This window comes from Pelophylax lessonae (assembly GCF_965119305.1).
Source record: "Pelophylax lessonae genome assembly, chromosome: 4".
Classification (NCBI taxonomy): domain Eukaryota; kingdom Metazoa; phylum Chordata; class Amphibia; order Anura; family Ranidae; genus Pelophylax; species Pelophylax lessonae.
Genome location: NC_138771.1, coordinates 569,029,801 through 569,056,888, shown reverse-complemented (window position 1 = coordinate 569,056,888; position 27,088 = coordinate 569,029,801). Strand labels below are relative to the sequence as shown.

General features: G+C 43.8%; 1 protein-coding gene across 3 annotated transcripts in view; it reads right to left on the bottom strand.

Moving 5' to 3' along the window:
* Window positions 1-27,088, bottom strand: part of RHOBTB2 (Rho related BTB domain containing 2) — an 85,000-nt gene that overhangs the window by 20,403 nt on the left and 37,509 nt on the right. Inside the window, exons 1-6 of one of the 3 annotated variants that reach the window (XM_082254560.1) lie at window positions 21,361-21,991; window positions 13,223-13,424; window positions 13,001-13,104; window positions 10,384-10,569; window positions 9,268-10,172; window positions 3,589-3,707 (exon numbers count right to left, since the gene is read on the bottom strand). In XM_082254560.1, the coding sequence (XP_082110686.1) occupies window positions 3,589-3,707; window positions 9,268-10,172; window positions 10,384-10,569; window positions 13,001-13,104; window positions 13,223-13,424; window positions 21,361-21,401 (1,557 nt within the window). In that variant the 5' untranslated portion in view covers window positions 21,402-21,991. Of the gene's footprint in view, window positions 1-3,588; window positions 3,708-9,267; window positions 10,173-10,383; window positions 10,570-13,000; window positions 13,105-13,222; window positions 13,425-21,360; window positions 21,992-27,088 lie in introns of those variants that run through there. The other 2 variants (XM_082254561.1, XM_082254559.1) reach the window with 2 other exon arrangements.

Sequence of the window (27,088 nt, the reverse complement as noted above, 5' to 3'; positions counted from 1 at the left end):
TGCTACCTTAAAGATATGGAAACCCTAACAGTGGGCCTTTAATAGGTTATCATTATTGTTTTGTTATATTTGTTCAATACGTGCTAAAATTACTGGTGATTTTGCCAGATAACTTATGAGCAGATAACTTTCCGTGAACCTTTTTGTATAGATTTAAAAAAACATTAAAAATATCTTTTTAAAAAAAGTGGTCACATTCCCTCTCTTCTCAGCTGCATAAGAGCTGGGGGAGGAGAAGCAGCAGCACATTGAGCTTCCCAGTGAATGGCTGTGCAGCAGGGGCATGTCAGGACTAGTCTGAGCATTGGAGGAGAGCAGGCTGAGTTCCAGCATAGCTAGAGAACTGACTATGATGTGTTTTCCTCCTTAGTGTGGTCAGTTTTAATAGGAAAGCAGAGGAACTGACAGGAAAACCAGGGATTTCACATTCAGGAAGCAACAGAAAGAAAACAGGATACTTTCTCATATATGTGCCTGCTGTACCATGTACTTGTAAAGAATATGAAGTCTTGGGGTAACAAACTCTTTAAACCCACAAGTACTTATATTCATCACTACTATTCCTTTATATTGGCTTTTGAATTTTACAAATGTAGCAATTTAGAAATTGGATGAAAGGTTTAGGAAACACTTTTTAAAAGATAAATGTGCTTTTTCCATACAACTATATAGATCAGACCAAAATGAGGGACAAATGAGGAGGAAAGATGGACAAAAGGACAGAAGGACTTAGTTCCAAATTAGGGACAGTTGGGAGCTATGTTTTCACTTATGTTATTCCCAGCTATCTCTAAGCACTACAGAAACCCTTCCCTCTATGTTATGGAGAAGATATGAGGGGGAGGTGTTTGCAGCACAATGCTAAACCGCATACTGCATCTATGACAACAGCATGGCTTTGTAATAGAAGAGTAGAGGTGCTTAAATGGCCTGCCTCTAGTCCAGACCTTTCACCAATGAAAAATATTTAGCGCATCTGGAAATGAAAAATACGACTATATGGCAGCACAGTGGCTAGCACTTCTGCCTGGCTGCACTAGGGTCATTGGTTCAAATCCCAACAGTGGTACTACCTGTATAGAGTTTGCATGTTCTCCCTGTGCCTGACTGGGTTTCCAAAGACATGCTGGTAGGCTAATTGGTGCCTCTATAAACTGGCCCTAATATGTGTATTCCAACATTTTTGCATGCTGCTGACTTTGATATTTGGGCGCTGACTTTTTCACTTTATTTTTGATAGTTCTAATATGTGTATGTATGAATGTGAGTTAGGGGCCTTATATTATTTGATCCTTGAGGACAGGGAGTGATGTGAATGTATAATAAATATGTAAAGTGCTCTGTAAATTATTGGTGCTATTTTAATACCTGTAATAAATAGGCGGGATAGCGATCATCAGTCTCCTTCATGAACTGTAGGAATCCTGCCCTCCACCCTCATTCCTTTTTCCAGCTCCGACACACCCTTTACCAGACATAATGCCTCAGATAATCGTACGAAAAAAAATCGCTTTTGAATTGATCGCACGATAATTTGATCGTTAGCAACCAGCTTTCGACAGCCGATTACGATATTTTGTCCAACAAAATTCAAAGGGACAAAAACGAAAACTTTTGTCATATGACAGCCTAGAGAATGACAATCATTTAATCAGTACAGTATGCGTTCGCTAAAAATCGATAGACAAAGACCGCGCATGATCAGAATCACAAAAATAACCTGGAAAAAGCCTGACTGCCATTGTTTTTGTTGTGCACTATCCGATACGGAAGCTTTTCCAGAATCGTACAAACAAATCATACATTTAATACGCATTGTTGAATTCGATACTAGTAACATGCAACAACAGCGAACGATAAGTCGTCCGATTATCTGATTGTGTGTACGAGGCATACAGTCAGGTCCATAAATATTGGGACATCAACACAATTCTAATCTTTTTGGCTCTATACACCACCACAATGGATTTGAAATGAAACAAACAAGAAGTGCTTTAACTGCAGACTTGCAGCTTTAATTTGAGGGTATTTACATCTAAATCAGGTGAAAGGTGTAGGAATTACAACAGTTTGTATATGTGCCTCCCACTTTTTAAGGGACCAAAAGTAATGGGACAATTGGCTGCTCAGCTGTTCCATGGCCAGGTGTGTGTTATTCCCTCATTATCCCATTTACAAAGAGAAGATAAAAGGTCCAGAGTTAATTTCAAGTGTGCAATTTGCATTTGGAATCTGTTGCTGTCAACTCTCAATATGAGATCCAAAGAGCTGTCACTATCAGTGAGGCAAGCCATCATTAGGCTGAAAAAACAAAACAAACCCATCAGAGAGATAGCAAAAACATTAGGTGTGGCCAAATCAACTGTTTGGAACATCCTTAAAAAGAAAGAACGCACCGGTAAGCTCAGCAACACCAAAAGACCCGGAAGACCACGGAAAACAACTGTGGTGGATGACCAAAGAATTATTTCCCTGGTGAAGAAAACACCCTTCACAACAGTTGGCCAGATCAAGACCACTCTCCTGGAGGTAGGTGTATGTGTGTCAAAGTCAACAATCAAGAGAAGACTTCAGCAGAGTGAATACAGAGGGTTCACCACAAGATGTAAACCATTGGTGAGCCTCAAAAACAGGAAGGCCAGATTAGAGTTTGCCAAACAATATCTAAAAAAGCCTTCACAGTTCTGGAACCAGAAGTGCCAGAGTGATGGGAAGAGAAGAGTATGGAGAAAGAAAGGAACTGCTCATGATCCAAAGCATACCACCTCATCAGTGAAGCATGGTGGTGGTAGTGTCATGGCGTGGGCATGTATGGATGCCAATGGAACTGGTTCTCTTGTATTTATTGATGATGTGACTGCTGACAAAAGCAGCAGGATGAATTCTGAAGTGTTTTGGGCAATATTATCTGCTCATATTCAGCCAAATGCTTCAGAACTCATTGGACGGCGCTTCACAGTGCAGATGGACAATGAACCAAAGCATACTGCGAAAGCAACCAAAGAGTTTTTTAAGGGAAAGAAGTGGAATGTTATGCAATGGCCAAGTCAATCACCTGACCTGAATCCGATTAAGCATGCATTTCACTTGCCGAAGACAAAACTGAAGGAAAAATGCCCCAAGAACAAGCAGGAACTGAAGACAGTTGCAGTAGAGGCCTGGCAGAGCATCACCAGGGATGAAACCCAGCATCTGGTGATGTCTATGTGTTCCAGACTTCAGGCTGTAATTGACTGCAAAGGATTTGCAACCAATTATTAAAAAGTGAAAGTTTGATTTATGATTGTTAATCTGTCCCATTACTTTTGGTCCCTTAAAAAGTGGGAGGCACATATACAAACTGTTGTAATTCCTACACCGTTCACCTGATTTGGATGTAAATACCCTCAAATTAAAGCTGAAAGTCTGCAGTTAAAGCACATCTTGTTTGTTTTATTTCAAATCCATTGTGGTGGTGCATAGAGCCTAAAAAATTAGAATTGTGTCGATGTCCCAATATTTATGGACCTGACTGTAAATCAAACATCTACCAATTTAAATCATCTTCCTCTTGGCATGAATATAATCCACAGCTTTACAGATGCTCACCTCAGCTGTGCTGCTCTCCAAAAAGGGCCCCCCAAACATGGCTGCCATCCAGTCACAGCCGGAGATCAGCAGAGGCTTGTGGGCCTTTATACTTCCGTCATCCAACACGAAAGTGACATCTGATAAATGGAAGAAAGGGTCAGTAGGCAGAAAAGGAGAAAGAAAAAACAAAATCCCTTCCAAATTAAGCAGAATATATTTCACAAAACTGAAAAAAGGTCTATATTTATATTTCAGTCTGAGTTATAGATATGATGAATCATATAGCAGCTGCAATACATATAGTTCATGACAAATGTCCACTTTACTCCCCAGTCAATCCTATGTATGATGGGCAAAGTCCTGCTCATACTGCAGTCAATGAAGTAAAGCTATGGGGAGAGAAATTAACTACACACCAGGGGACCATTATTATTGGGATATGTTCTCTTATTCCTGACTGTAATTATCCAGATCAGCCCCCTATAACCACCTCTATCAAGGAGCATGGGACTTTCAAAGCTAATAAAGTAATTCTTGGATCTAGATATATGGATTTGATAAAGAAGGGGGCCCATGCAGGAGGAGAGAATTTCAGTGGCGGCCCGTGCATAGGGGGCGCCAGGGCGCCGCCCCCCTAAAAAAAAGGAAAAAAAATAAAAGACAAAAAGAACAATAAAGTTATATAAAAAAAAAAATCGGTTCGCCGGAATTGCCGACCTGTGTGGTGTTGCGACTGGTGGCTAAAGGGAGGGTGGGGTTTACGACCCAGAAGAGCGCCGATTGGCTGCCTTCTGGGGGCGTAACCTGGGCGCTGGAAGGAGCGCTTGGCCACCCCCACCTTCGTGATATCCTGGCTGTGATTGGTCCAGTCTCCAGCCTGGACCAATCACAGTGGGACATCAGCTGGCGACGTGACGTGTGGAGCGGTGCACCGCCCCGGCACCACGATCCCCGCTTCTGCCTTCAGTTCCAGCCGAGCAGCATGCGGAGAGAGAAGACGACGCGACCGCTCCGCTCGGTTCTTCAGGAGGAGACGGAAGCCAGTCAGGACTTGGATCGGGCGGCGGCGGGCCTTCGGATCCAGGCAGGCCGCAAGGCACACAGCGTGAGGTGAGGAGGTGACGGACGGTCACGCCGGTTGGGTCGGAAGAGAGGAGTCCAGCCCTGTGCAGCAGCAGCCCGGTAAGTGAGTCCTCAGTCCTCCTCCTCCTCCTAAGGCCTCCGCCAGCCAGCAGCCATTGCCATGCCAGCCAGCCAGCCAGCAGCCATTGCCAGCCAGCCAGCAGCCATTGCCATGCCAGCCAGCCAGCCAGCAGCCATTGCCATGCCAGCCAGCCAGCAGCCATTGCCATGCCAGCCAGCCAGCCAGCAGCCATTGCCATGCCAGCCAGCCAGCAGCCATTGCCATGCCAGCCATTGCCATGCCAGCCAGCAGCCATTGCCATGCCAAATTGCCAATGCCATTGCCGCCATCCATGATGAAGCACAGCACTAGTCTGGTCTTGCACCGTGACCTGCCTGTACCTACCTGTTCTGGCCTGGCCTGGGTCCATCCATCCATGATGGATGGATGGATGGACCCAGGCCAGAACAGGTAGGTACAGGCAGGTCACGGTGCAAGAATAATATCAAGTTACCCAGGCCGGGCCATGACCAGAGTGTGCAGATATCATTATATATATCATCATGGATGGATGAAAGGGTCATGTACGCTGGTCACTACATTGAAAGGGGTCATGTACGCTGGTCACTACATTGAAAGGGGTCATGTACGCTGGTCACTTCATTGAAAGGGGGCATGTACGCTGGTCACTACATTGAAAGGGGGCATGTACGCTGGTCACTACATTGAAAGGGGGCATGGCATGTACGATGGTCACTACATTGAAAAGGGGCATGTACGCTGGTCACTACATTGAAAGGGGGCCTGTATGCTGGTCAATGCATTGAAAGGGGGCATGTACTGTGAGATTAGTGCTAGGGGGCCTGTACTGTGGGATTAGTGCTAGGGGGCCTGTACTGTGGGGTTTGTGCTAGGGGTCCTGTACTGTGGGGCTTGTGCTAGGGGGTCTGTACTGTGGGGCTTGTGCTAGGGGGTCTGTACTATGGGGTTTGTGCCACTCTCAGTCAGTGTATCCCATAATAGGGTGTCTCTCACAGTATATCCCATAATAGGGCCCCTGCTCCCTATTGGATATACTAGTACTGAGAGACTCCTTAATATATGTGATACATTGGGAGAATTTGTTCACGCAAGCAAAATACAGGGGACAAAATGGAGTCAATAAGGGGTGGGGCTTCTGAGAAATGGGAGGGGTCAAAATAGAAGGGCGGGGTCTTGCGCCCCCCCATCTTAAAACTTCACCAGCCGCCACTGGGAGAGATAACATGAAAACCTAATTCCTGCAGAAGATGGCATCTTTATCTCTTACTGGGGGCTGGATAAATCAATGTGTGAAGAAGAAAACCCCTGTAAACCTAGGACCCCTTAACAAGTTACAGTCGTTTAATGGTCATTTTTTTTAAGTCTCTCTATCCTCTAGGCCAGCGGTCTCCAAACTGTGACTGTGGGCCAGATGTTGCCCGTTGCTTGCCTTTATCCAGCCTTTGGAGCACTATTCCTTCCACTGACACAAAAACTTAAGCATAATTCCTGTCAATGACACCATGAATGGGGCACTGATCCTCCCACTGACATTAATGAATGGGCACCATTCCTCCCACTGACACCAATGATGGGGCACAATTCCTTCCACTGACACCAATGAAGGGGCACAATTCATCCCACTGACCCCAATGAAGGGGCAAAGTTCCTCCTACTTACACCAATGAAGGGGCACACTTCCTCCCACTGACACCAATGAAGGGTCACATTTCCTTTCAATAACACAGACGATGGGGCACAATTTCTCCCACTGAAACCAAATTTGGGGCAATGTTTCCTTCCACTGATGCCAGGACGTTTCCTACTCCAACTGGCTACAGTCCAGTCCCCCTAAGGTCTGAAGGAGTGTGAACTTGCCTTTAGTTCAGAATCTTTGGAGACCCCTGCTCCTGGCTGATGCAAAATATTCATGGCTATCTATCAGCATGTGAGTAGCCAATTTATTGGCACCGAACCAGCTTACCGTGGCTTTAAAAAAGTTTCCCAGGACACACACACAAACTCCTGATTGTTTTTAAGAAGTAACATATAGATCGGTAGCATAGCTCATCTCCCATGTACAGTATGTGAAATATTATCTATATTTTATACATCAGCATTCTTGGCAGTGGCAAATTAATTATTAAAGTTGTGGACACAATCTCTTGCCTATATCTGACTGCAATTGTCCATTATGATTTCCCCTGTGGCAGGAACTGGGAATAAACGCAAATTAAAATTTAAGAACTTTAAGTAGTGCTCCAGACAAAATATTATCGAACTTTGGACAAAATGAAGAAGCAAAAGAACACTTGTCGCAATTTTGTATTATCTATATTTACACTTTAAAGATGGTTGTGTCACCAGGACTAGAGGCAAGGAGTTTCTCCCCAGTTGGGGATACAGTTAGCAATGGAGCACATTTATGACAAGAGAAGGGAAAGGTTAAAACCTTTGTCAGGTTTTTATTGCTTCTTGTGTTCCTGAAGAAGATGTTTAGAACAATTTCTGGTCACCAGGACAGGAAGTGTTGAGCAGGGACGTACATACAGGGGTTGCAGGGGTCGCAATTGTGACCCAGCCTCTTGCTGCAGGGGGCCCGTGCGCCCCCCCCCCCTCCCCTATACACCTGGAAAGAAGAAGCAGTGGGAATGGCTGCATATAGAGGAACCAATCTCTTGATTTTCCTCCTGCAGGAGGGAGATGAGGAGAAGCAGGCATTCAGCGGCTGCAGGAGGTAAATTGAGAGATTGGTTTCAATGTATGCAGCCGCCCCTGCCTCTCCTCCTATGACAATAGAGAGAGAAAGTGCAAAATCTGGTGCAGCTGTGCATGGCAGCCAATCAGTTTCTAACTTCAGCTTGTTCAAAAAAGATTTTGCACTGTTTAGTTTTAGTAAATCAAGTTAACCCCTGCTTGTTGTAGGATCAAGCCTGATGAATTCCCCCAACAAAGCAACAAGCAAATCTGTGATGAATTCAATGACCTGCTCACTGAAAATATGCAAAAAAAAACGAGTCAGACCTAACAGCTGTCATATTATAAACTGTACAAGTGTCACATTTAATATATTAAAGCCTACAAGACATCATTCATTGCAGGATGGGAAACCTAGATGTCAAGTGAAGGCAACCTGATCTAGCCAAGGTGCTGGCAGTGAAAGTGCTTTATAACTATGGCAAAATGATAGCGAAAGCAATCATTCGCTGCTTTACTAATATGCCGAAAGCCTAAAATATCAATGGCAGATTTCTCAGTGTTGCCTGTAAAAGCTCCTATGTGTTAAAATAATAGGAGGCTTTGGATCTTAAAGCTGTCGAACACTTTTTAACAAAGTTTGCCTTTACGTTTTACACTTGTGTCAAGTTACAAGTTATCAGCGGGTTTTTATCATTTCTGTATTCATAGTAGAAAGTTACAAGGAGGTAGGAATTCTTGATGTTGCTTTTGATGTGGAGGCTAGAGAAATGTGTTAAAAAATGGAACCACACTAAATCACCAATTTCAAAATTCAGCTTATATGAGCATAGATCTAGCATTATCAGGTCATTTTTTGCATGCAGTTAACACTTGGGAGTGTGGAATTTAAGTAAAAGCAGGATCTGAAATTAGTCTACAGCAGTGGTGTTCAACCTTCTAAAAAATGAGGGCCACTTAAGTAACCAGTAACCGGTCGCAGGCCACAATGAGCTATGGGGTTTTACCACTCCCAAACCACAAATGTAAAACGAGCCCTTACTGTCCTGAGCCCCCTAGAAAGCTGCTTTCATACTGATGAGCTGTAGTTTATCTGCATTGCAGTGCACCTGCGACTTTCCTACAGACACTTTGCTATAGACATCTATTACATTTTCTGGGTCTGGTGCACTTTCTGAAGCGCACCACACCTGCAGGATATAAAAGGATGCAAAAGCAGCCTAATAACCCTTTTTTCTAAGTGCTAATATGCCCATTGCAAAAGTGCAATGCATGTGAAGTTTAATACACTGGCATTTTCCTCTTCCAGTTTCTGCTGGCATCACTCTCCAGGCTGCTAGATAGGTCCCAGGAGCCGGAGCTACAGAGGAAGTATTGGTTTAAGTGGCTCCTGCTCCCTGTGCGGCCACCTGCTTCCTCCCATGCCGACACCGGCCCCATGCAATCTGATGCTCTGGGATGGCCGTTAACCGCGGTTTGGGCTTGCCAACCAGCCATCCAAAAGCATAGGCATGTCCTTCTCTGGTTTTTAGGTCACGGGCCACATCAGAGGGCTCCGGGGCCACGGGTTAAACAGCTCTGGTCTACAGCCTGCTTGTTCCATGAATTTGTACACTAGCCTGAATCAACACACTGGGAAGGAGGGTGGACAAAGTTTTCAAGCCTGTCCATCTGATCTTTTCCTCTAAAAATAGTTGTCCAAAAGTCTCTTGTGGTACCTGCTATTTTACAAAAGACATTGGTATTGGGTAACTGCCATTTTATATCTATGCTAACTTTACAACTGTCTGTTCCCAGCCTGCACAGTGCAGCCATAAGGCCTATCAAGCTATTCTACTGTATGTTCATCAACTCACCAGAGAAGATCCCCTTTGTTAGACACTCCTTGATGCGATTGCTCCTCCTGACATGGAAAGCCCTGGTGATTTCTTGGTTCATGAAGGCCTCTCGATTCAGAATGTTAGCAACCATCATTCGCAGGTCAAACACCTCCAGCAGTTCTGCAATATGGGCAACTTCCATGAGCTCTGGTTCCCGTTCATCTAGTCGCCCAGTGTATAAATATTTAAGCACTGCTCTGAATGGTCCAGACCTCACTGAGCTGTCCATCTTTACAACAGTCACTCTTCTGGCCCTGTAGCCAGGTGTTTCTTCTAGAACTCCACTTCGTATGCTCTCAAAGGCCCTGCTCCATCCAGATAAGTCTCTGTCCCCTTCCCTGCCCAATGTACCATCACTGGCTGAGGTTCTCATTCCACCTCCCTCAGTTTCTCCTGAAGCCTCACAAGCATCAAAGCTGGAGGCACGCAGAAGGGGGTCCCTTGCTTGGGCAGGTGGGTCTCCATCTTCCATGAGGAAAAGGTCACAGAATTTTGAGGAAGCAGTGGAGAGGTAGATGCGGTGGGCATAGATACGAATCCTTTCTTGGACCACCAGCACCACATCAGCACAAGATGCCTCTTCCAGAAGATGCCCAGGATGATCCTCACTTTGTGCTGGGGGATCTGGAACAACAATGACGGGTGGAGGAGGCCGTGGAGGAAGAAAAGGGGCCTGTGGTAGAGGTTTACGCACACTTCGTAAATGTGACTTCCAAAATTGTAAATGGCGGCGGGAAATAAGTGCTGAACGGATGGCATTATCAAAAACCTCCTTGATGCCACACTGCGCAACCACGCTAGTTTCATAATATGGAATGCCCAGCTCTTTGGCTACTTCTCGACCTTTCTCAGGTGGAAGAATCTCCTGAGAGCGGATCGGCCTGTTACAAAGAAGAAACAAATATCAGAAGCAGTTGAGCAGTAAATTAGTTCAAATTAGCAAGAGGACATACCTTTTACAAATAAATGTTTTAGAAGCACTGAAACCATTGGATCCTCTTCTGGATACTGGCACTGAGGTTGAAAACTATTGCCCTATTAAAATTAATATCAATACAAAAAAAAATTGCAGGCTAAGGGACATAAACACACCTGGCTAAAGGGCGGCGAGCACGATTTACAGCCTCCAAATCGGCGTAGCGCAGGTCCAGCTGACATCCAACCAAAATAACAGGGGCACGAGGGCAGAAGTGCTTTATTTCTGGATACCACATACTTTGAACATGCTGAAGGGAATTGGGGTTAGCGATTGAAAAACAGAGAACAACCACGTCAGACCTAAAAAAAGGGAGATAAATGAAATTTATGAGCAGGGGACATTGGTAAAAGGCATACAGAAGTAATCCTATTTAAACTGGTATTTCATGCTTGGTTGGCCAGTGGTGGGTCGAATCACCTGGCTTCTTGTACCCCTGGAGACTCCTAGATTGCATTCCACTCATATCCATAAGGTCATAATGAAGGTGTATCCGAATCTACCCAATTATTCGTTCATTTGTCATTCCTGAGAATCCATAAGGGGAGTCCGACACCATCCTTTGGTGTTGAGTTAGCAATATGGTAGAACTAGAATATCTCATCATTGCACCCAAGAGATTTAAGTGCACGTGATTCCACTCACCATCAACCATGCAAACACAAACTATCAAATTTGGGTTAAGATTTTTTTTTTAAATAGGAACATTCAAAGCAAAAAATAAAAGAAGAAGATGGGGAAAAAGGAACTCATTTAATGTAACAGTTACAATATCAGATATATACATCAATGAGGCTACTTTTGCTGTTTGGCAAAGCTGCAGAATCTTCCTATTGCACCTTTCTTGCTGGTTATATATTGATGAGCAGCTTTAAATATTTTCTCCAACAAAGGCAATTAATAATAAAAGGAAGAACCAAACGGTACCAACATAACACATTTGTAATTAAATATAAAATATTTCATATTTAGAGGTAAACTCCAGAAAAACAGCCAAACACACAAATGAAATACATATCTAGGATCTGTTTTACTTGACAAAAATGTATATGTCCATCCATCCAACTCTGAGATTTTTACAGCACGGAAACACAGCACAACCTGTCTATCAGGACAGGAGCTCTGCCTTTTCTCTATTGCAGGTTCATAAGATTTACGGGCCTCCTCCCTGCCCCAACCCTGTGACCATACAGCGAAAGGAGAAGCAGCAGACTGACAAACTCATCACTCTGCTCTCTCTTCCTATTAGTATGCTCCTTACCCTGCAGCACAACTGTATAGTTTCTTGTACTACTTCTCCCTCGCCTGCCTGAGGTCTGCTTACAAAAGACTGATTCCAATGCAAATACAGGTACTCACTCATAGGCGTGCGAACAGGGTGTGCCAGGTGTGCCTGGGCACACCCTAATCACCCTGTATGATACTGATTCCCCATTTAAACCCCTGATATTTCATCAAATCCCCCTAACGGGGCTCCTAAACCAATTAAAAAAAAAAAAAAACGAATTAAAAAATAAAATTGTAAAAAATAAATAAATAAATAAAAACTATTGACACCATCCACTGCCCTACCGACACCAATCCCTGCCCTACTGACTGTCAGGATAAATACACATGCACACACACATATGTGTTTGAGCTTTGAGGTGCACACCCAATTGCAATAGGCTGTGCACACCTATGTACTCACTCTGCTCGCATTTATAAAAATACATTTACATATAAATAAATACAGAGCTAAATATTTTGTATTATTATATCTGCCTAATTTTTTTTTTTTTTTTTACATTTTTACCATTGCAGATCATTTTAAAAGTGCAGTTGGGGAAGAGACTGAACACTTTCTGTTTCTTTGCAAACAAAAATCCAAAGCTTGACTCGTCTGCAATGGAAGACAGTGAATGCCTGCCATTCCAGCGGGTGGAGAATCTGAATTTCGCTATGATCAAGCTCTACAGTCTCCTGAAAAATCCTCTTCCTTCAACACTTGCAGGAGTGTCAAATATCTGCGTCCCTCCACTGCACACTGTGGTTCCTCCCACCTGAAGTGATTTAGTCTGGTCAGGGTCTCCAAGCTTGGGTGTTTGATTCCTCTCACCTGCTTCTGGAAGAAGTTTCCATAACATCGGGCAGGGAGAGTCAAATGACCTGCATGAATATGTATCATGCTCAAGCCAGTCCTTGGAAGAAGGCATCTACACAGGGGATAATAAATGTTTGGAAGGCCTTTCCAGAGTGTCCTTTCCTTTCCACGGTGGGTTACAGTTCTCCTAATGGCTTCTGCCTCTCGGAGAGAGCTACTAAGACAAGAATTGCAATCTGGTCCTCAGCTGGAGCTAGGCTGAGGGCCTGGAGGAGTTTGCTAATGGACTTTTGCTGGAGGGAACTGTCCTGAAGTACTGTTCGGGAGAAGGATCTTTTATCTCCCTCAATGAAAATCTATCTGTAGATGCTGGTCGGATGCTCCTATAAGGATTTTCTAATAAGAAATGTGTCCTCCTATTGATTGCTATTATCATTTTGGAGTATCCTGTGACCCCAAACCCTTCTCCTGTTCATTTATTTCAGCATTAAATTCTAAAAATGCATCCCCTAGACAAAGCCTTTATTGTCAGCTTGTGTGAGACTATGCATGTGACTAGCAGCCTCTCTACTACTGTGGGAGACCTGGGAATATTCTCAGCTGTCACTTCGAGGGTGAGAGCTACACAAGCATGAACGTGGCAGGCCTACCTTCCATAAGCAAATCGCCGATCTTTATGATGGTCTCCAAATGTGTCCCAAAGCCTGAGGGACACACTGACATCATCAACCACATCCCGGGAACGTTCCAACACCTAAACCAGAAAATAACATATAGAAAACATAATAAAAAGGGATAACCTTTAAGAGAATCTACACTTCTACCCAAAATTCTTAGCTGAACATGGTCATGTAAATGCAAAGTAAGCTCACCTCCTGGCACACACGATATTGATCTATGGCCCACACAGTTGGTACATGTGTAGCAAGGAGTTGATATTGGGTGAGAGTGGCATTGCATGCTCTTGCACAGATGAGGCGTGTCTTTCCAACAGCGTTGTCTCCAACTACCACACACTTTATCGTCTCAACATTGGGACGCTCATAATCCATATCAGTGTCCAACAGCTGGGATCTAGGCAAGAGTAAAAAGAAGGGAAATTAATTGAGGAAAGGAAAGGGCTTTTTTTTCTCAGGGAATAGGTGCAGGAACTCACTCTCCCCAGTTAACTCCCCGCCCCCAACCCCCTACCAGATCCCACCCCACAGCTCACACTCCCCCCCATCCACATCTCCCCCCCCCCCCATCCACAGCAAACCCTCTCTCCCTCATCCACAGCTCACCCCCACACCATCCACAACTCAGCCCCCCCCCTTTCACAGCTCACCCTCTCATGTCTCCTCTTCCATCCACTGTTAAACATCTCCCCCCTATCCTCAGCTCACCTCCCCCATCCATAGCTCACTCTCAGAAGCTGCCCCATAAAGAAAATGCCAACAGTGATTGGACCCAGGGCACCTATCAACAGATGTGGGACAGGTGCCCCGGATGCTGGCACTAGCACACAGAAGCCAGTGGAGGAAGTGAGTAATATAGAAAACTTCCTCTACTGGCTTCTAGGTTAAGTGACAGGCTGAAAAAGGAGAGGACTGCCGCAGGTGGCGTTCCGCCTCATTCTAGCTGGTATAAAGCCCTGGGAAAGGGTTGAAGAGAACTTAGATTTGCTGAGGATAAACCACATGAGAAAGTAACAACTATAAGTAAAGTATAACTTTAAGTTGTAACTGCTACAAACAATGAATACCCAGCAGTTACTATTCCAGTTCAGGAGCAGATAACAGTATTGAACAATCCCAGTCACTTTCAAAGACCCTCCTTCTCCTTACTCATAGGGGGAATCAAAGTGCATTAATTCACCAACTGTCAGCAGTGTGCATGCTTTGCGAAAGTTACAGACCCATATAATACTAGAGATGTAACAAAAGCAAGAAAAATCAATAACATTTTGTTCAACAAACAAAAGAAAAAAAAAAACATTGCTGGAAAATCGGTCTGCAGATCAAAAATGGAAGACAGGATCTTTACTAATTATTTTCTAAAGACAAAGAAGCATCTAAATAACCAGTGTCTCTTTCAACATATTGGCTCCTCAATGATATCTAATGAAGTCAATCAAATTTACTAATACAGCCTCACATCATTTTATAGTAACAAGAATTTCATAGGTGTACCTACAGTATGAATGTGTAGGGGTGTAGTATTTTTGCAGTTTTTAAACTTTTAAATTTTAAACCGTACATGATCAGGAGTGTTTCTTGAAATTGTAAGTTTAACTTTACAGAAAATAAGCTCACCTTACCATGGACCACCTCCCCACCCTGCCCTGCTGTAACATATTGCCGTGTTCCCCTGCTTTCAGATATCAAAAAGCAGCTTCCCTGGTCCGTATTGCTTAGCCAGTACAGATTACTGGGTTTCTAATTGGTCAGCACCATTATATGGATGGGGCTGACCAATCAGAAGCAGTCTTGCCCGTACTTTCAGCACTGAGAGGAAAGAAAGCCATCGGGATTTCAAATCCCCAGACCGGTGAAGTGGCTTGTCAGTGTCTGACAGGGGGGATCGTGGCCATCTGGTACAGCGAGACCGGGTGGGAGGGGGTTCAGTGTAAGGTCACATAACAGATTTTCTGTAAAGGTAAACTTACACTTTAAAGTGGAATTACGGGAAGCAAAAAAAAAACAAAAACACACTCATCTATATAGCTAGGGCATTGGCGTGATGCTGCAGCTGTTCGCCACTGACTCTAAGTTTGTGAACTGAGCAATCACGTGACCACTGATCACTCAGTTCTCAGGTCCGCTCTGACCACAGAGTGGTGACAGTCAGTGACTGCTCTGGTCTTTTTTGCTCCACCATTGCCCACTGGAGCGGCGGACTGTGGTGGGAGCGGCTGGCTCAGGCTCTCAGCGGCACGCTGAGAAGCTTAGCCCAGTTGATGATCATGTATCTGGGAGGATACCGACAATATTGTTGGGAATAATCCAGAGACTGGAGTGGCTCGGTGATGTCAGCCAATAGCAGGCTGCACTTATTATTCCACAATAGAAGAATGGCCCAAAAAAACTTTGTCCATACTTCCTTTGTAGGTATAGAATGCATTTTATCTGCCACGTTTTTTTTATACTTGTGCCAGAAAGATATTATTTTGAGTTATGGATGTTTGCTAGCCTAGTCAATCAGTGGGCCTGGGGAATCTGCTGAGGCATGCTGAGAAAAGAAAAAATATCCAAGGCAATTCCTGTTCTTTCTCTTCTCTCCTAGACTCATGCCCTCTAAGTATGTCAGCTTAAAAGTCAGTCTCTCTCAGGCCTTGGGCCAAGCACATGGAGGGATGCAGGGATCTCCCCTTCTGAGAGGAACCCTTCAAGGTCTTGGCTGCTCGAAAAGAGCGCATGGCCTTGGGAAAAAAATAGCTGTGTCTGTCCCCCACATATGGACATGTGCTGAGGTATAAATCAGTTGGAAGTTATACAAAGGAACCCTTCCATGCAGTCCTGCCTTGGTAGTGGAGATTTGGATACAACCTAAACCTCAATTGTCAAGAAGCCAGAGGTTTGCATGATTCTAGCCAGTGCAGCCTGTGATCTAGAACAGCCTTTTTCAACCAGGGTGCCTAGGCACCCAGGGGAAGCCTTGAGGTTTCTTCAGGGGTGCCTTGGCAAAATGCCTAAAAATTGCCCCAAAATTGTATACAAGCCAGTGAGAGGATGAAATCTGCCTTTTAGTTACACAAAGCCATGGGTTTTCATACTATACCATTATAACCTTCTAGCTGGCAACTTCCTAACGACCAATGACATCATCAGTTGATAAGGATGTCAGTTGCCTGCATATCCCTCCTTGTTTGGCCCTCCCTTGCCTGTCTCCATCACCTTTGGCATCTCCAAAGCTAAGTGATGGAGGGAGAAGAAAAAAATTGGAATATTAGTCAGTACCAGTTTGCAAAAGTGTATTTGCTTTGGAAGAATAAATCACCTCTAACGTTGGGTTTCCTATGTGTATTGATGTTGCTGCATTATGTAAAACTATCAGAATAGTTTTTACATTTTAGAATGGGGTGCCTCAAGACTGTCCATCATTTTGGAGGGTGCCTTGTGATTGTCCATAGGGTGCCTTGACTGAAAAAAGGTTGAGAAACACGGAGACGGTAACAACAAGAAACCTTAGAGAAAGACCTCAAGAGACTGAGGCCTAGCCTAGAGTATGAAATCCAGTTTACTTGGGGATGTTGCTCTTGCCCATATTGCCATGTCCAAAAAAACTTTTTTTATTTTATAAAATCTACTAAAGTAGCTGGAGTCCATCATTTCTGAATATCTTGAGGGAAAAAAACATACCTCAGATTTGTTTCTGGGACTTTACTGTAAAAATGTGGTTTTAGAACGTTTGCAATGTTATTCACAGAAGAGCTGAAGAACATTATTTAGTGTTACAGTATATCACAAAAGTGAGTACACCCCTCACATTTTTGGAAATATTTTATTATATCTTTTCATGTGACAACACTGAAGAAATTACACTTTGCTACAATGTAAAGAAGTGAGCGTACAGCTTGTATAACAGTGTAAATTTTCTGTCTCCTCAAAATAGCTCAACACACAGCCACTAATGTCTAAACCGCTGGCAACAAAAGTGAGTACACCCCTAAGTTAAAATGTCTAAATTGGGCCCAAAGTGTCAAAATTTTGTGTGGCCACCATTATTTTCCAGCACTGCCTTAACCCTCTTGGGCATGGAGTTCACAAGAGCTTCATAGGTTGCCACTGGAGTCCTCTTCCACTCCTCCATGATGACATCACAGAGCTGGTGAATGTTAAAGACCTTGCGCTCCTACACCTTCCATTTGAGGATGCCCCACAGATGCTCAATAGGGTTTAGGTCTGGAGACATGGTTGGCCAGTCCATCACCTTTACCCTCAGATTCTTTAGCAAGGCAGTGGTCGTATTGGAGGTGTGTTTGGGGTCGTTATGTTGGAATACTGCCCTGTGGCCCAGTCTCCAAAGGGAGGGGATTGTGCTCTGCTTCAGTATGTCACAGTACATGTTGGCATTCATGGTTCCCTCAATGAACTGTAGCTCCCCAGTGCCGGCAACACTTATGCAGCCCCAGACCATGACACTCCCACCACCATGCTTGACTGTAGAAAAGACACACTTGTCTTTGTACTCCTCACCTGGTTGCAGCCACACACGCTTGACACCATCTGAACCAAATGAGTTTATCTTGGTCTCATCCGACCACAGGGCATGGTTTCAGTAATCCATGTCCTTCGTCTGCTTGTCTTCAGCAAACTGTTTGTGGGCTTTCTTGTGCATCATCTTTAGAAGAGGCCTCCTTCTGGTATTAAAGCCATGCAGACCAATTTGATGCAGTGTGCAGGGTATGGTCTGAGCACTGGCAGGCTGACCCCCCACCCTTTCAAACTCTGCAGCAATGCTGGCAGCACTCATACGTCTCTGGATATGCCGCAGAGCACGTGCACTCAACTCCTTTGGTCGACCATGGCGAGGCCTGTTCTGAGTGGAACCGGTCTTGTTAAACCCCTGTATGGTCTTGGCCACCGTGCTGCAGCTCAGTTTTTTTCAGATCCTCAGAGAGTTCTTTGCCATGAGGTGCCATGTTGAACTTCCAGTGACCAGTATGAGAGAGTGAGAGCAATAACACCAAATTTACCACACCTGCTCCCCATTCACACCTGAGACCTTGTAACACTAACGAATCACATGACACCGGGAAGGGAAATTGGCTAATTGGGCCCAATTTGTACATTTTGACTTAGGGGTGTACTCACTTTTGTTGCCAGCGGTTTAGACATTAATGGCTGTGCGTTGAGTTATTTTGAGGGGACAGCAAATTACACTGTTATACAAGCATGCATTCTTCCCTTTAGTTTTACTAAATGCCACTGAGGACATTATCAAGATGCCCTTCTTGTTATAAAGCGTGAGTAGACTGTATACTTGCAGATAAACCTTACTGGCTAACGTGGTATTCTGTGTACAGTTACTCTTCAAGGTTACATTAAGTCTTATTTATCAGTGTCTAAAGGACAATTTCACCTAACAGGACAACAAACGTGGTTAGCCTTTCCTGTGTAGTTCCAGCCCGACTGCACCATTTATTTGCTGTGATCATCAGAAGATTAGGATTTATGTCCTCTTTGTTCAAGTTGCCCACTGACATGACAGTCGATCTCATATCTACTGTATAAGGCAGACAACTACCACCTGCAGGCCAAATGAACATAGGTGTGTTAAAAACCGCAGAAGGAGGCCCAATGCCATCCTCTCTCTGTGGGTATCTTTAGACTACACTTGAAAGACAAGCAATCAAATTCAGGGCAATAGCTACATCTCTCATAATACAAATAAATAAAAATATGGTCAAAAGTAAATGGATATTCCTCAAAACTATTGAGATCTGGTATTTCCAGTGAGTAGGATTGTTTTTGCTACTAAATGTGTGGCAACAGCTTATGGAAGGCCCTTTTCTGTTAGAGTATGACTGTGCCCCGATGCACAAAACCAGATCTATGATGACATGATATGACAAGTTTGGGGTGGAGGAACCCAAGTGGCCTGCACAAAACCCTAATCCCAAACTTATTGAAGACCTTTGGGATAAGCTGGAACATCAATCGCAAGCTTATCCAGCATCAGTACCTGATCTCATTAATGCTCTTTTAGCTGAATGAGCACATATCTCCACAGACACACTCCACAATTTTGAGCAAAGCTTTGCTAGAAAAGTGGAGGTTTTACATTTTACAGCTGCACAAAGGGCCATCTTCATATTGATTTGAAAAGCTTTACTAGAAAAGTGGAGGCTGTTACAGCCACACAAGGGCCCACCTTCAAACTGATTTGAAAAGAGATGTCCAACAAGCTCATATAGATAATATGACCGGGTGTCCACCAAATTTGGACTATATAGTGTAAATGAGATGTTAAAATGTATTAGGTTTTGTTAAATAATACCACAAATCCTATAGTCCCCCAGTCAACAATTAGCCTTTTCTAGTATAATAGTTGGAACCACACCTTTTACTGTGAGCAACACAGTTCCCATTTACCACACACAGCAAGGACAAGGTTCTTTAGTACCCAAGGCAAAAAATCCAAAATGTGACCCCCCCTATATAAGCTGCACTGCAATACTTCAGGTGCATACCTTGCAGGTCCCTTTTTGCTTCCCCCTACTGCTGAATCGCTCAAGGGGGTCACCTCTTCTGCCTCCCCTTGGCATGGCCCTGTTAACACACTCTGATAAATGACACTAAGTAAATGAGCCGAAAACACCTGGCAGTATAGTAACCTTTAGCACTGGCCAAGTGTCTGGTGATCAATGAATGAGGTGGTACTATATGTGACAAACTGGGTGCTGGAGGTGAGGATCATTTTACTTATTTTTTAACCTACCAAAGACTTGAATATTATTTTTGAACTGGGTACTGTCTAAGTCTACTGGCCTATGATTAACTTCTTGAACCTCTTTTTAAAATACTAAACTACTAATTAATTTGCTCTACCAGGGACATAAAGAAGGACTTTATAGTCTAGTATATTTACTGATGTTAAAGAGGCATAAAATATATATATTGCACTCACATGTAACAGTGCCTGAGCCTGGCACTCAGAATCTACAGTATACGCGGATGTAGCCTGTCAGTATAGCGCCGGCGTGCACTCCACGCCTCATTCTCAGCACAGGGCCTTGGTAGAAGGTCACATGGGAATTTGAAAGTGACGAATCCCCGCTCCAATGTACGTTTCACTGTACTTAGCGTCTTTAGGAAGTTTCTTTCTACCAAGGCCCTGTGTTGAGAACAAGGCATGGAGTGCACGCCGGCATTAAACTGCCAGGCCAAATCCGCACATGCTGTAGATCCCCAGTGCCAGGCTCAGGCACTGTTACATGTGAGTGCAATATATATCTTTTAATCCTTTTTAACGTTAATAAACATACTACTCTATAAAGTCCTTCTTTGTGTCCCTGGTGGAGTACATCCTTACCTTTTAGCTACAACCCAAGGGATAATTGGAGTGAAATGGTGTGAGCTTAGAAACCAATCTGGTTTTCTAAAAAGTGGATTTTGACCTTCTGTAAAAAGGGTTCAAACATCTCTGGTGAATTACAATCTACCTTCCGAGCACCCATGGTGAAGCAATTGGAAGACGTATACATCCAGAGACACTTTATTATTGGCGTGGGGCACAGTCACATTGGATTTATTTATTTTTTGTTTTCAATTTGTGTTATTATTACCTTTATCATTATTTATATGATACTCTTTTTCACTTTTACGGTACATGCGGTTTTAAATGACCCTTTAGAGCCCCTTAGAGACTTGTATGTTCGTTTATGAGTACACACGGTGATCAGCCAACACCTTTAAAAAATACTCATTGCATGGCTGTTATGCTGATCCAAAGGCTTTAATAGCTCTGACTTTCCTCTTACTTCTCTTTCTGCCTCCTTGTTCCAGGTTGGCCAAAGAAAGCCAGGGAACTGTTATATTTAGACAGAAGCCAGCAATGGAATCCTCTGTATTTCTCTAAGTTCTAGTACAGATTTCCATTAAGGAAACAACGGTTCTGATTTTATGCACATTAATGCAGTACTGTAAGTGGGACAAATAAAAAGCCTGCCGCATCCATAACGCGATGATCGGCGCTACAACCCAATTACTGTAAACCAGGACATAACACACTTTGAAGTGTCGTATCTCCAGGGCAAGAAGCCATGTTAAAAATTAATCTTTGATTATTCCTTAACTGCAGTCAGACATCTATGCAAATCAGGCTGCGGTCATAAGACCAGAGATCAAAGTTCAGTTCTGCACAAAGGGGCAATTATATCAGCAAAATGTAACGCAATACAGTAGAGATATAAGATACGGTATAAATACACAAATACAGGTACATGTACACCGCTAATACCCCACAAGTGGAAATCAGCCCCAATTCTGCAACCATCAACCGCAGTCACACACAGCTTATACTACACCCAATCCGGCCTTGTCCCGTACATTGCCGCCATGATGTCATCACTGGTGCATCTTCTCGGTAGGTTTCAAATCGAAAGGCCGAGGCGAAGTATATAGGTGCCTAGCTATGAATATACAGTCTAACACTATGCTGTGCGTGCCTTTTATCTCCATCTATACGCTGGAATGTGTGCGTGTCCTCATCTGTGTGGGTTAAACATGTCCCATAGGTATATGTGTCTTTTTCCCTATGAGCCTCAATCTTAGCATGTGCATGAATTTGTGATTTTTTTTTTAATGCAAACTGGTGCTAAAATTAGCCTCTCCAGTGACGTGTTGAATACACTGATTTATGTTAATGTATGATTGCATGTGCATCTGCCTTTGCGGTGTGAGCGAGCATGGCTGTGCTGGGTCTCTATGTCACATCGTCAGTGTTCCTCTGTCACAGATGCTGTGCCTGTGTGTGTTGCCTGCATAGAGATCAGTGTGTCCTTCTCAGTGTTGATGCCTTTGTACCACAGCATGGAGCTGCCTGTGTCATCCTGAGCGTGGATCCCTAGCAGTGATGGTTGCCGGTTGCGACTCCTGGTTCCCAGCACGGAGGTGTGTGTGTGTGTGTGTGTGTGTGTGTTTCTAATGACAGGGAGAAATTATTTTTAGCTGAAAGTGAGTCTTCAGCACCGCCTGCAGGTCCTATTGCATAAGTACAAGCGCTGGAGATTGCAGATGCAGCAGCTGCTGAATAGGGGCTGATGACGAGGGCGATCACACTGCATTCACCCAAGCCTGAAGCCAAATGTCATTAGAAAATTTGGTTGCATGATCTTTTTTTTTTTTACATTCACAATTTGACCCTAAAATGTGTTCCTACTATAACAGCTTCTTCACACTATTTGCAGTGACCTACATTTTTCTGCGCTAGTTAAACGCAGGTCACTGCCAGCACACATAAAAAACAATTGATTGCCATGTGTGTCCCATTCATACCGCAATGTTGGTGAAATATGCAGTGCATAAAAATGCACCATCTCACTGGATGACACCACGTGTCACCGCACAGCAGCGAAACGTTGACAAAAAAAAGAAAAAAAACAAGCTCAAAACGTGCGTCACGCTGCTCCCAGCCGCAGCCTGCACTTCACTAGCCTGCATGGGGAAACACTTCATTTTAAATAGCATAGCATAAATTGAACAAAGCCTAAGGCTGGCCATACATTATACAATTCTCTTGTACAATTTTCCTTTAGATTTAACAAAACCATATAATATGAGGTCAAACCTAAACACTTTAAATTTGTATGCAATCAAGCAGGCCCTTGCATTACATAGTTAAAGAGAAATCTAAAGATTGGCTGACATTAAGTCTAAACTTAAGGCATGGAGTAATCTCCCACTTTCGTTGATTGGGCGCATCCTTAAGATGAAGATCCTTCCCAAATTCACGTACATTTTTAGGAACTCCCCTCAATGCCTGCCACATACCTCGTACCTTCTTTGACTCACCTAAACTGATTTTTTGGTCATTTATATGGGGTTCCAAACTGCCCAGGTACAAATATACTACCCTCACTAGAACAATAGACAGAGGGGGCCTTGATATGCCAGACTGCTTTAAGTACTTCCTGGCGACACAGCTTGTGACGGCCCGCTGGTGGCTGCAGCCTGACCTTACCAACTCCTCAGTTATGTTGGAGACGGCGATATTTAACTCCCTGGAGGCTGTACAGCATCTGTGGTTTAGAGCAGCCTTTTTCAACCAGGGTGCCGTGGCACCCTGGTGTGCCTCCTGGGTTCTTCAGGGGTGCCTTGGCAAAATGCCTAAAAACGGCAACAAATTGCCACAGGTTTTTAATTAGCAGCATTACAACCCTTGGCACTGTGCACGTCAAGCCACTGACATCCTGACAACCTTGGGCACTGTGCAGGTCAAGCCACTGGCACCCTGACAACCAATTACATCACTGGCTGACAATGGATGGGTGCTTGCACAGCATACTGGTTTACTTTTCCCCTCTCCATCAGCACTGGGGTCACATTGGCAAGTAGAAGAAGAGAAACTGAAGGAGAAAAGAAACGCTAGAATACTAGTAAGTACCAGTTTACCAGGAAAAAATCACTTCTAATGTTGGACGGCCCATGTTTTAGATGTTGCTGCTGTATATAAAACTATTAGTTTAGGCTTTTTTTACATTTTGGAACAGGGTGCCTCGAGATTGTGCAGAATTTTAAAGGGTGCCGCAACTGAAAAAAGGTTTGAGAAATACTGGTTTAGAGGACCAAAAACCCCCCACCCTCTTAATCCCTCCATGCATACCACCATTTGGGCCTGGAAAGTGGGTGCAGCATTGAAGTCCCTCCCCACTAGCAATTTATCTCTCCAAACCCCTCTCTGTTTTAATCCACACTTTTGCACTATTCCTGACCCACAAGCATGAGCAAAGTTTAACATTAAAATGTTAGAGCATATTGTAACCATCTCTGATTTGTCCCCTTTTCATATTCTCCAGTCTAAATTTAGTTTACCTGCTCATTATCACTTTTGGTACCTCCAGGTCTCACATGCCTTCAGATGCCAATTTCTGGGTCAACCAATTTCTCTCTCATACTCTGAGCTGTAGGCCATTCTCCAGGTGGAGGGCTTGGAGAAACCCACCTCTCATCTGTGTGGTTACCTGTCTGTGGTAGCCAGTCCTGAGCTATCCTCTCTTCACCAGAAAAGGTCCAGGGATATTTCGGGACTGGATGATGACGACTGGATGGAGATTCGGGAATTTCCCTTTCCTTCTCTAGTCTCAGCCAGGAACAAGGTGATCCAATTTAAGATTTTATATAGAGCATATTATACCCCGCACAGGCTCCATAAGATGTCTACCTAATATTCTCCAATATGCTGGCGCTGTCCGTGCCAACCAGGTGACTTCTTTCACATCTTCTGGACTTATCCAGCTACAGCACAATAATGGCATGATGTTCTAGAAGTGATTAACGACACAACACAGGTATCTGTACCACATGAACCGAGGTACTGTCTGATAATAGAACAGCTGGTAGTGGCGGTATCCAAGAGAACCCTTATCAGCCTTTTGTTATTCCATGCTCGCAAAGCGATAACTATTTGCTGGAAGCAAACATCCCCTCCCACTGTGGCATTTTGGATGCGGCTAATTAAGACCAATTTATCTATACAGAGCCACATATGCCAACAGAGAGAGGGTGCCCTCGTAAATTCAAAAAGATTTGGTTCTGTTGGCTGGAAGACACTTCTACAGCCGCAACAGTGTCTAATGACGTAAATTACAGTGTAAGTCCCGACACGGTGCTTTGCATAAGAGTAGCAATGTCCCATTCTATGCTGCTTGAGCCTTGATGTACCTGAATAGGCCCCACCTTCCTCTGTTGGGGTTTTTGATTCTTTTTTTCTTTAAGTTTTTTCTTTTTTATTATTGGTTTTATACAATGGGCTTTTTAATGCCCCTGCTTGGGCACTTGTTTTATGTTTGTTGAAAAACTCAATAAAAAAGATTTTCGAAAAAGTAAAAAGATAAATCTAAAGGAAATTGAGTAAGAAAATTGTAGGCAGCTTAATCTCTTGCCTACTGAGCACTTTCATCCCCTTCCTGCCCAGGCCAATTTTCAACTTTCAGTACTGTTACACTTTGAATGACAATTGCGCGGTCATGCAACGCTGTACCCAAACTACATTTTTATGATTTTTTTTTGAGACAAATAGAGCTTTCTTTTGGCGGTATTTAATCACCACTGTTTTTTTTTTTATTTTTTTACGAAACAAACAAAAAATGCTGAAATGTATTTTTAAAAATTTCGTAAATTGGTAATTTTTCTCCTTCACTGATGTGAACTGAATGGGCTGCACTGACATGTGGCACTGATAGGTGGCACTGATATGCGACACTGATGGGCACTGACAGGAATCGCTGGTGGGCACTGGTTGGCAGCACTGGTGGGCACTGTTGGGGCTGCACTGATAATCAGTGTAGATGTCCCCTGTGTAGCTTTGCTGGTTATGGGCTCTCCTCTCTTCTGTCAGCGTGAGGAGAGGATTGCCGATAAAAAGGAAATCACGTTTACACTGTGATCAGCTGTGATGGGACATAGCTGATCACGTGGTAAAGAGCCGCCGTGGTTGGCTCTTTACCCCGATCACAGATCCCTGCAAATTTGCGCCGCAGGAGGACACGTGGGAAGTGTGAGTCATGTGACGTCCTCCAGGCAATGCGCGACCATGCTGTAGCTGTCATTCGGCTATAGTGCGGTCTTTAAGTGATTAAGAGATGGTTCAGACCGGCAGCTGTGCTAGAATGCAGACACTGGTATGCAGTAAGACGACAGTGGTGCCGATGCAACAATTGCAGCTCATCATTCCGTTCACTTTTTTTCTTTAGGGCCTTTTGCACACTGGATATTTTTAATGCTGATGTTAGGGGCATCTGGGGTTTTGTTTTTCTGCCTCTAAATGCCCCTTCATGTTAGCCTATGTGACACTGCACACATTGGAGTTTAGAGGCTTTTAAAAACAGGGGTGTTTAGAGGCAAAAAAAAACCCCCTAAAGCCAGTGCATCTAGGAGTAGCAGCATTTTGGCAGTAAAGACGCTTGATGCATGTAAACATGTCTAAACACATGTTGACATTAGGTGCAACAAGGACTTGAGCGTTAATTCATTTTAGTGGTCAGAATAAATGATTATTCTGTCCAATGGAATGAATTAACACCCAAGCACTTGATTTCCACCAAAACGCTGTTGCCAGGAGAAACGCCATCTAAGAGAGAAGGGCAAATGCCCCATGTGAATGAGATCTAAAGTGAACTTTATTGAAGCGTCACAAAGTGACATTTCCTCAAGTTCTATTGGTCACAGCGCAGGACAAGGTGGTGAATTGCGTTGTGCTGTGCTGAAAAAAAAGCACTGCATGCCGTAGTTTTTTTTTCACCATGATTCAGTGGTGTGAACTGGCCTGGTAGAAGACAAGACATTCTGCCTTGTCTTGTGTTGGGACTGCGCTGGAATAGCTGCCCAGTGTAGTCCCACCACACCTAATATGAATAAGCCCTGATGGTCCATTTACACCATACTGTATATATATATTTTAATGCATGCATTGCAATGCATTATAACGCATGTGATCAACTTCCTTAAAATAAAAATAATGTATGTTCAAATCTCAGCACTGTAGTGCCTTATGAAAAATGCAACATGTTTGTTTTGTTTCTGCATTTTAGGGTGTTGGGAGGCCCACAGAAGTCCACAGCAACAAATAAAAATGTATTCGACATGCATTTTGATGCATTGGCAGCAGGTATAAGGAAGTCTTGGTCCATGGTTGTTAACCCTTCCCATTCCAAATCCTAACATCAAAAATGCATTGAAACCACGTCAATATACCAAGTTAGCGCTACCAAAAGACGCACCTCTGCGCGCATGCATAGATCTAAAGGGCTGGTCCATTTTGGACACTTGCTGCATTAACCTCCCTTACTTTTCCTTGAATTCAAATACCTTCCCCTTTCCTCTCAGATGACTGGTTTCTTATCCCTCCCTATGTACTCTAATACTAGATTAATACACAGGGGCGGCCACTGGCAGAATTATTTGATTCTTGCTGGCGGCATTAAACGCTGCCTGCACAGAATGGGTGTGTGACCAGCACCTCCAGTAAGATGTTTACTCTTTACAAATCAATGGCTAGCACCACTGCTCCTTGCATGTATTTGCTCATCTGAACGA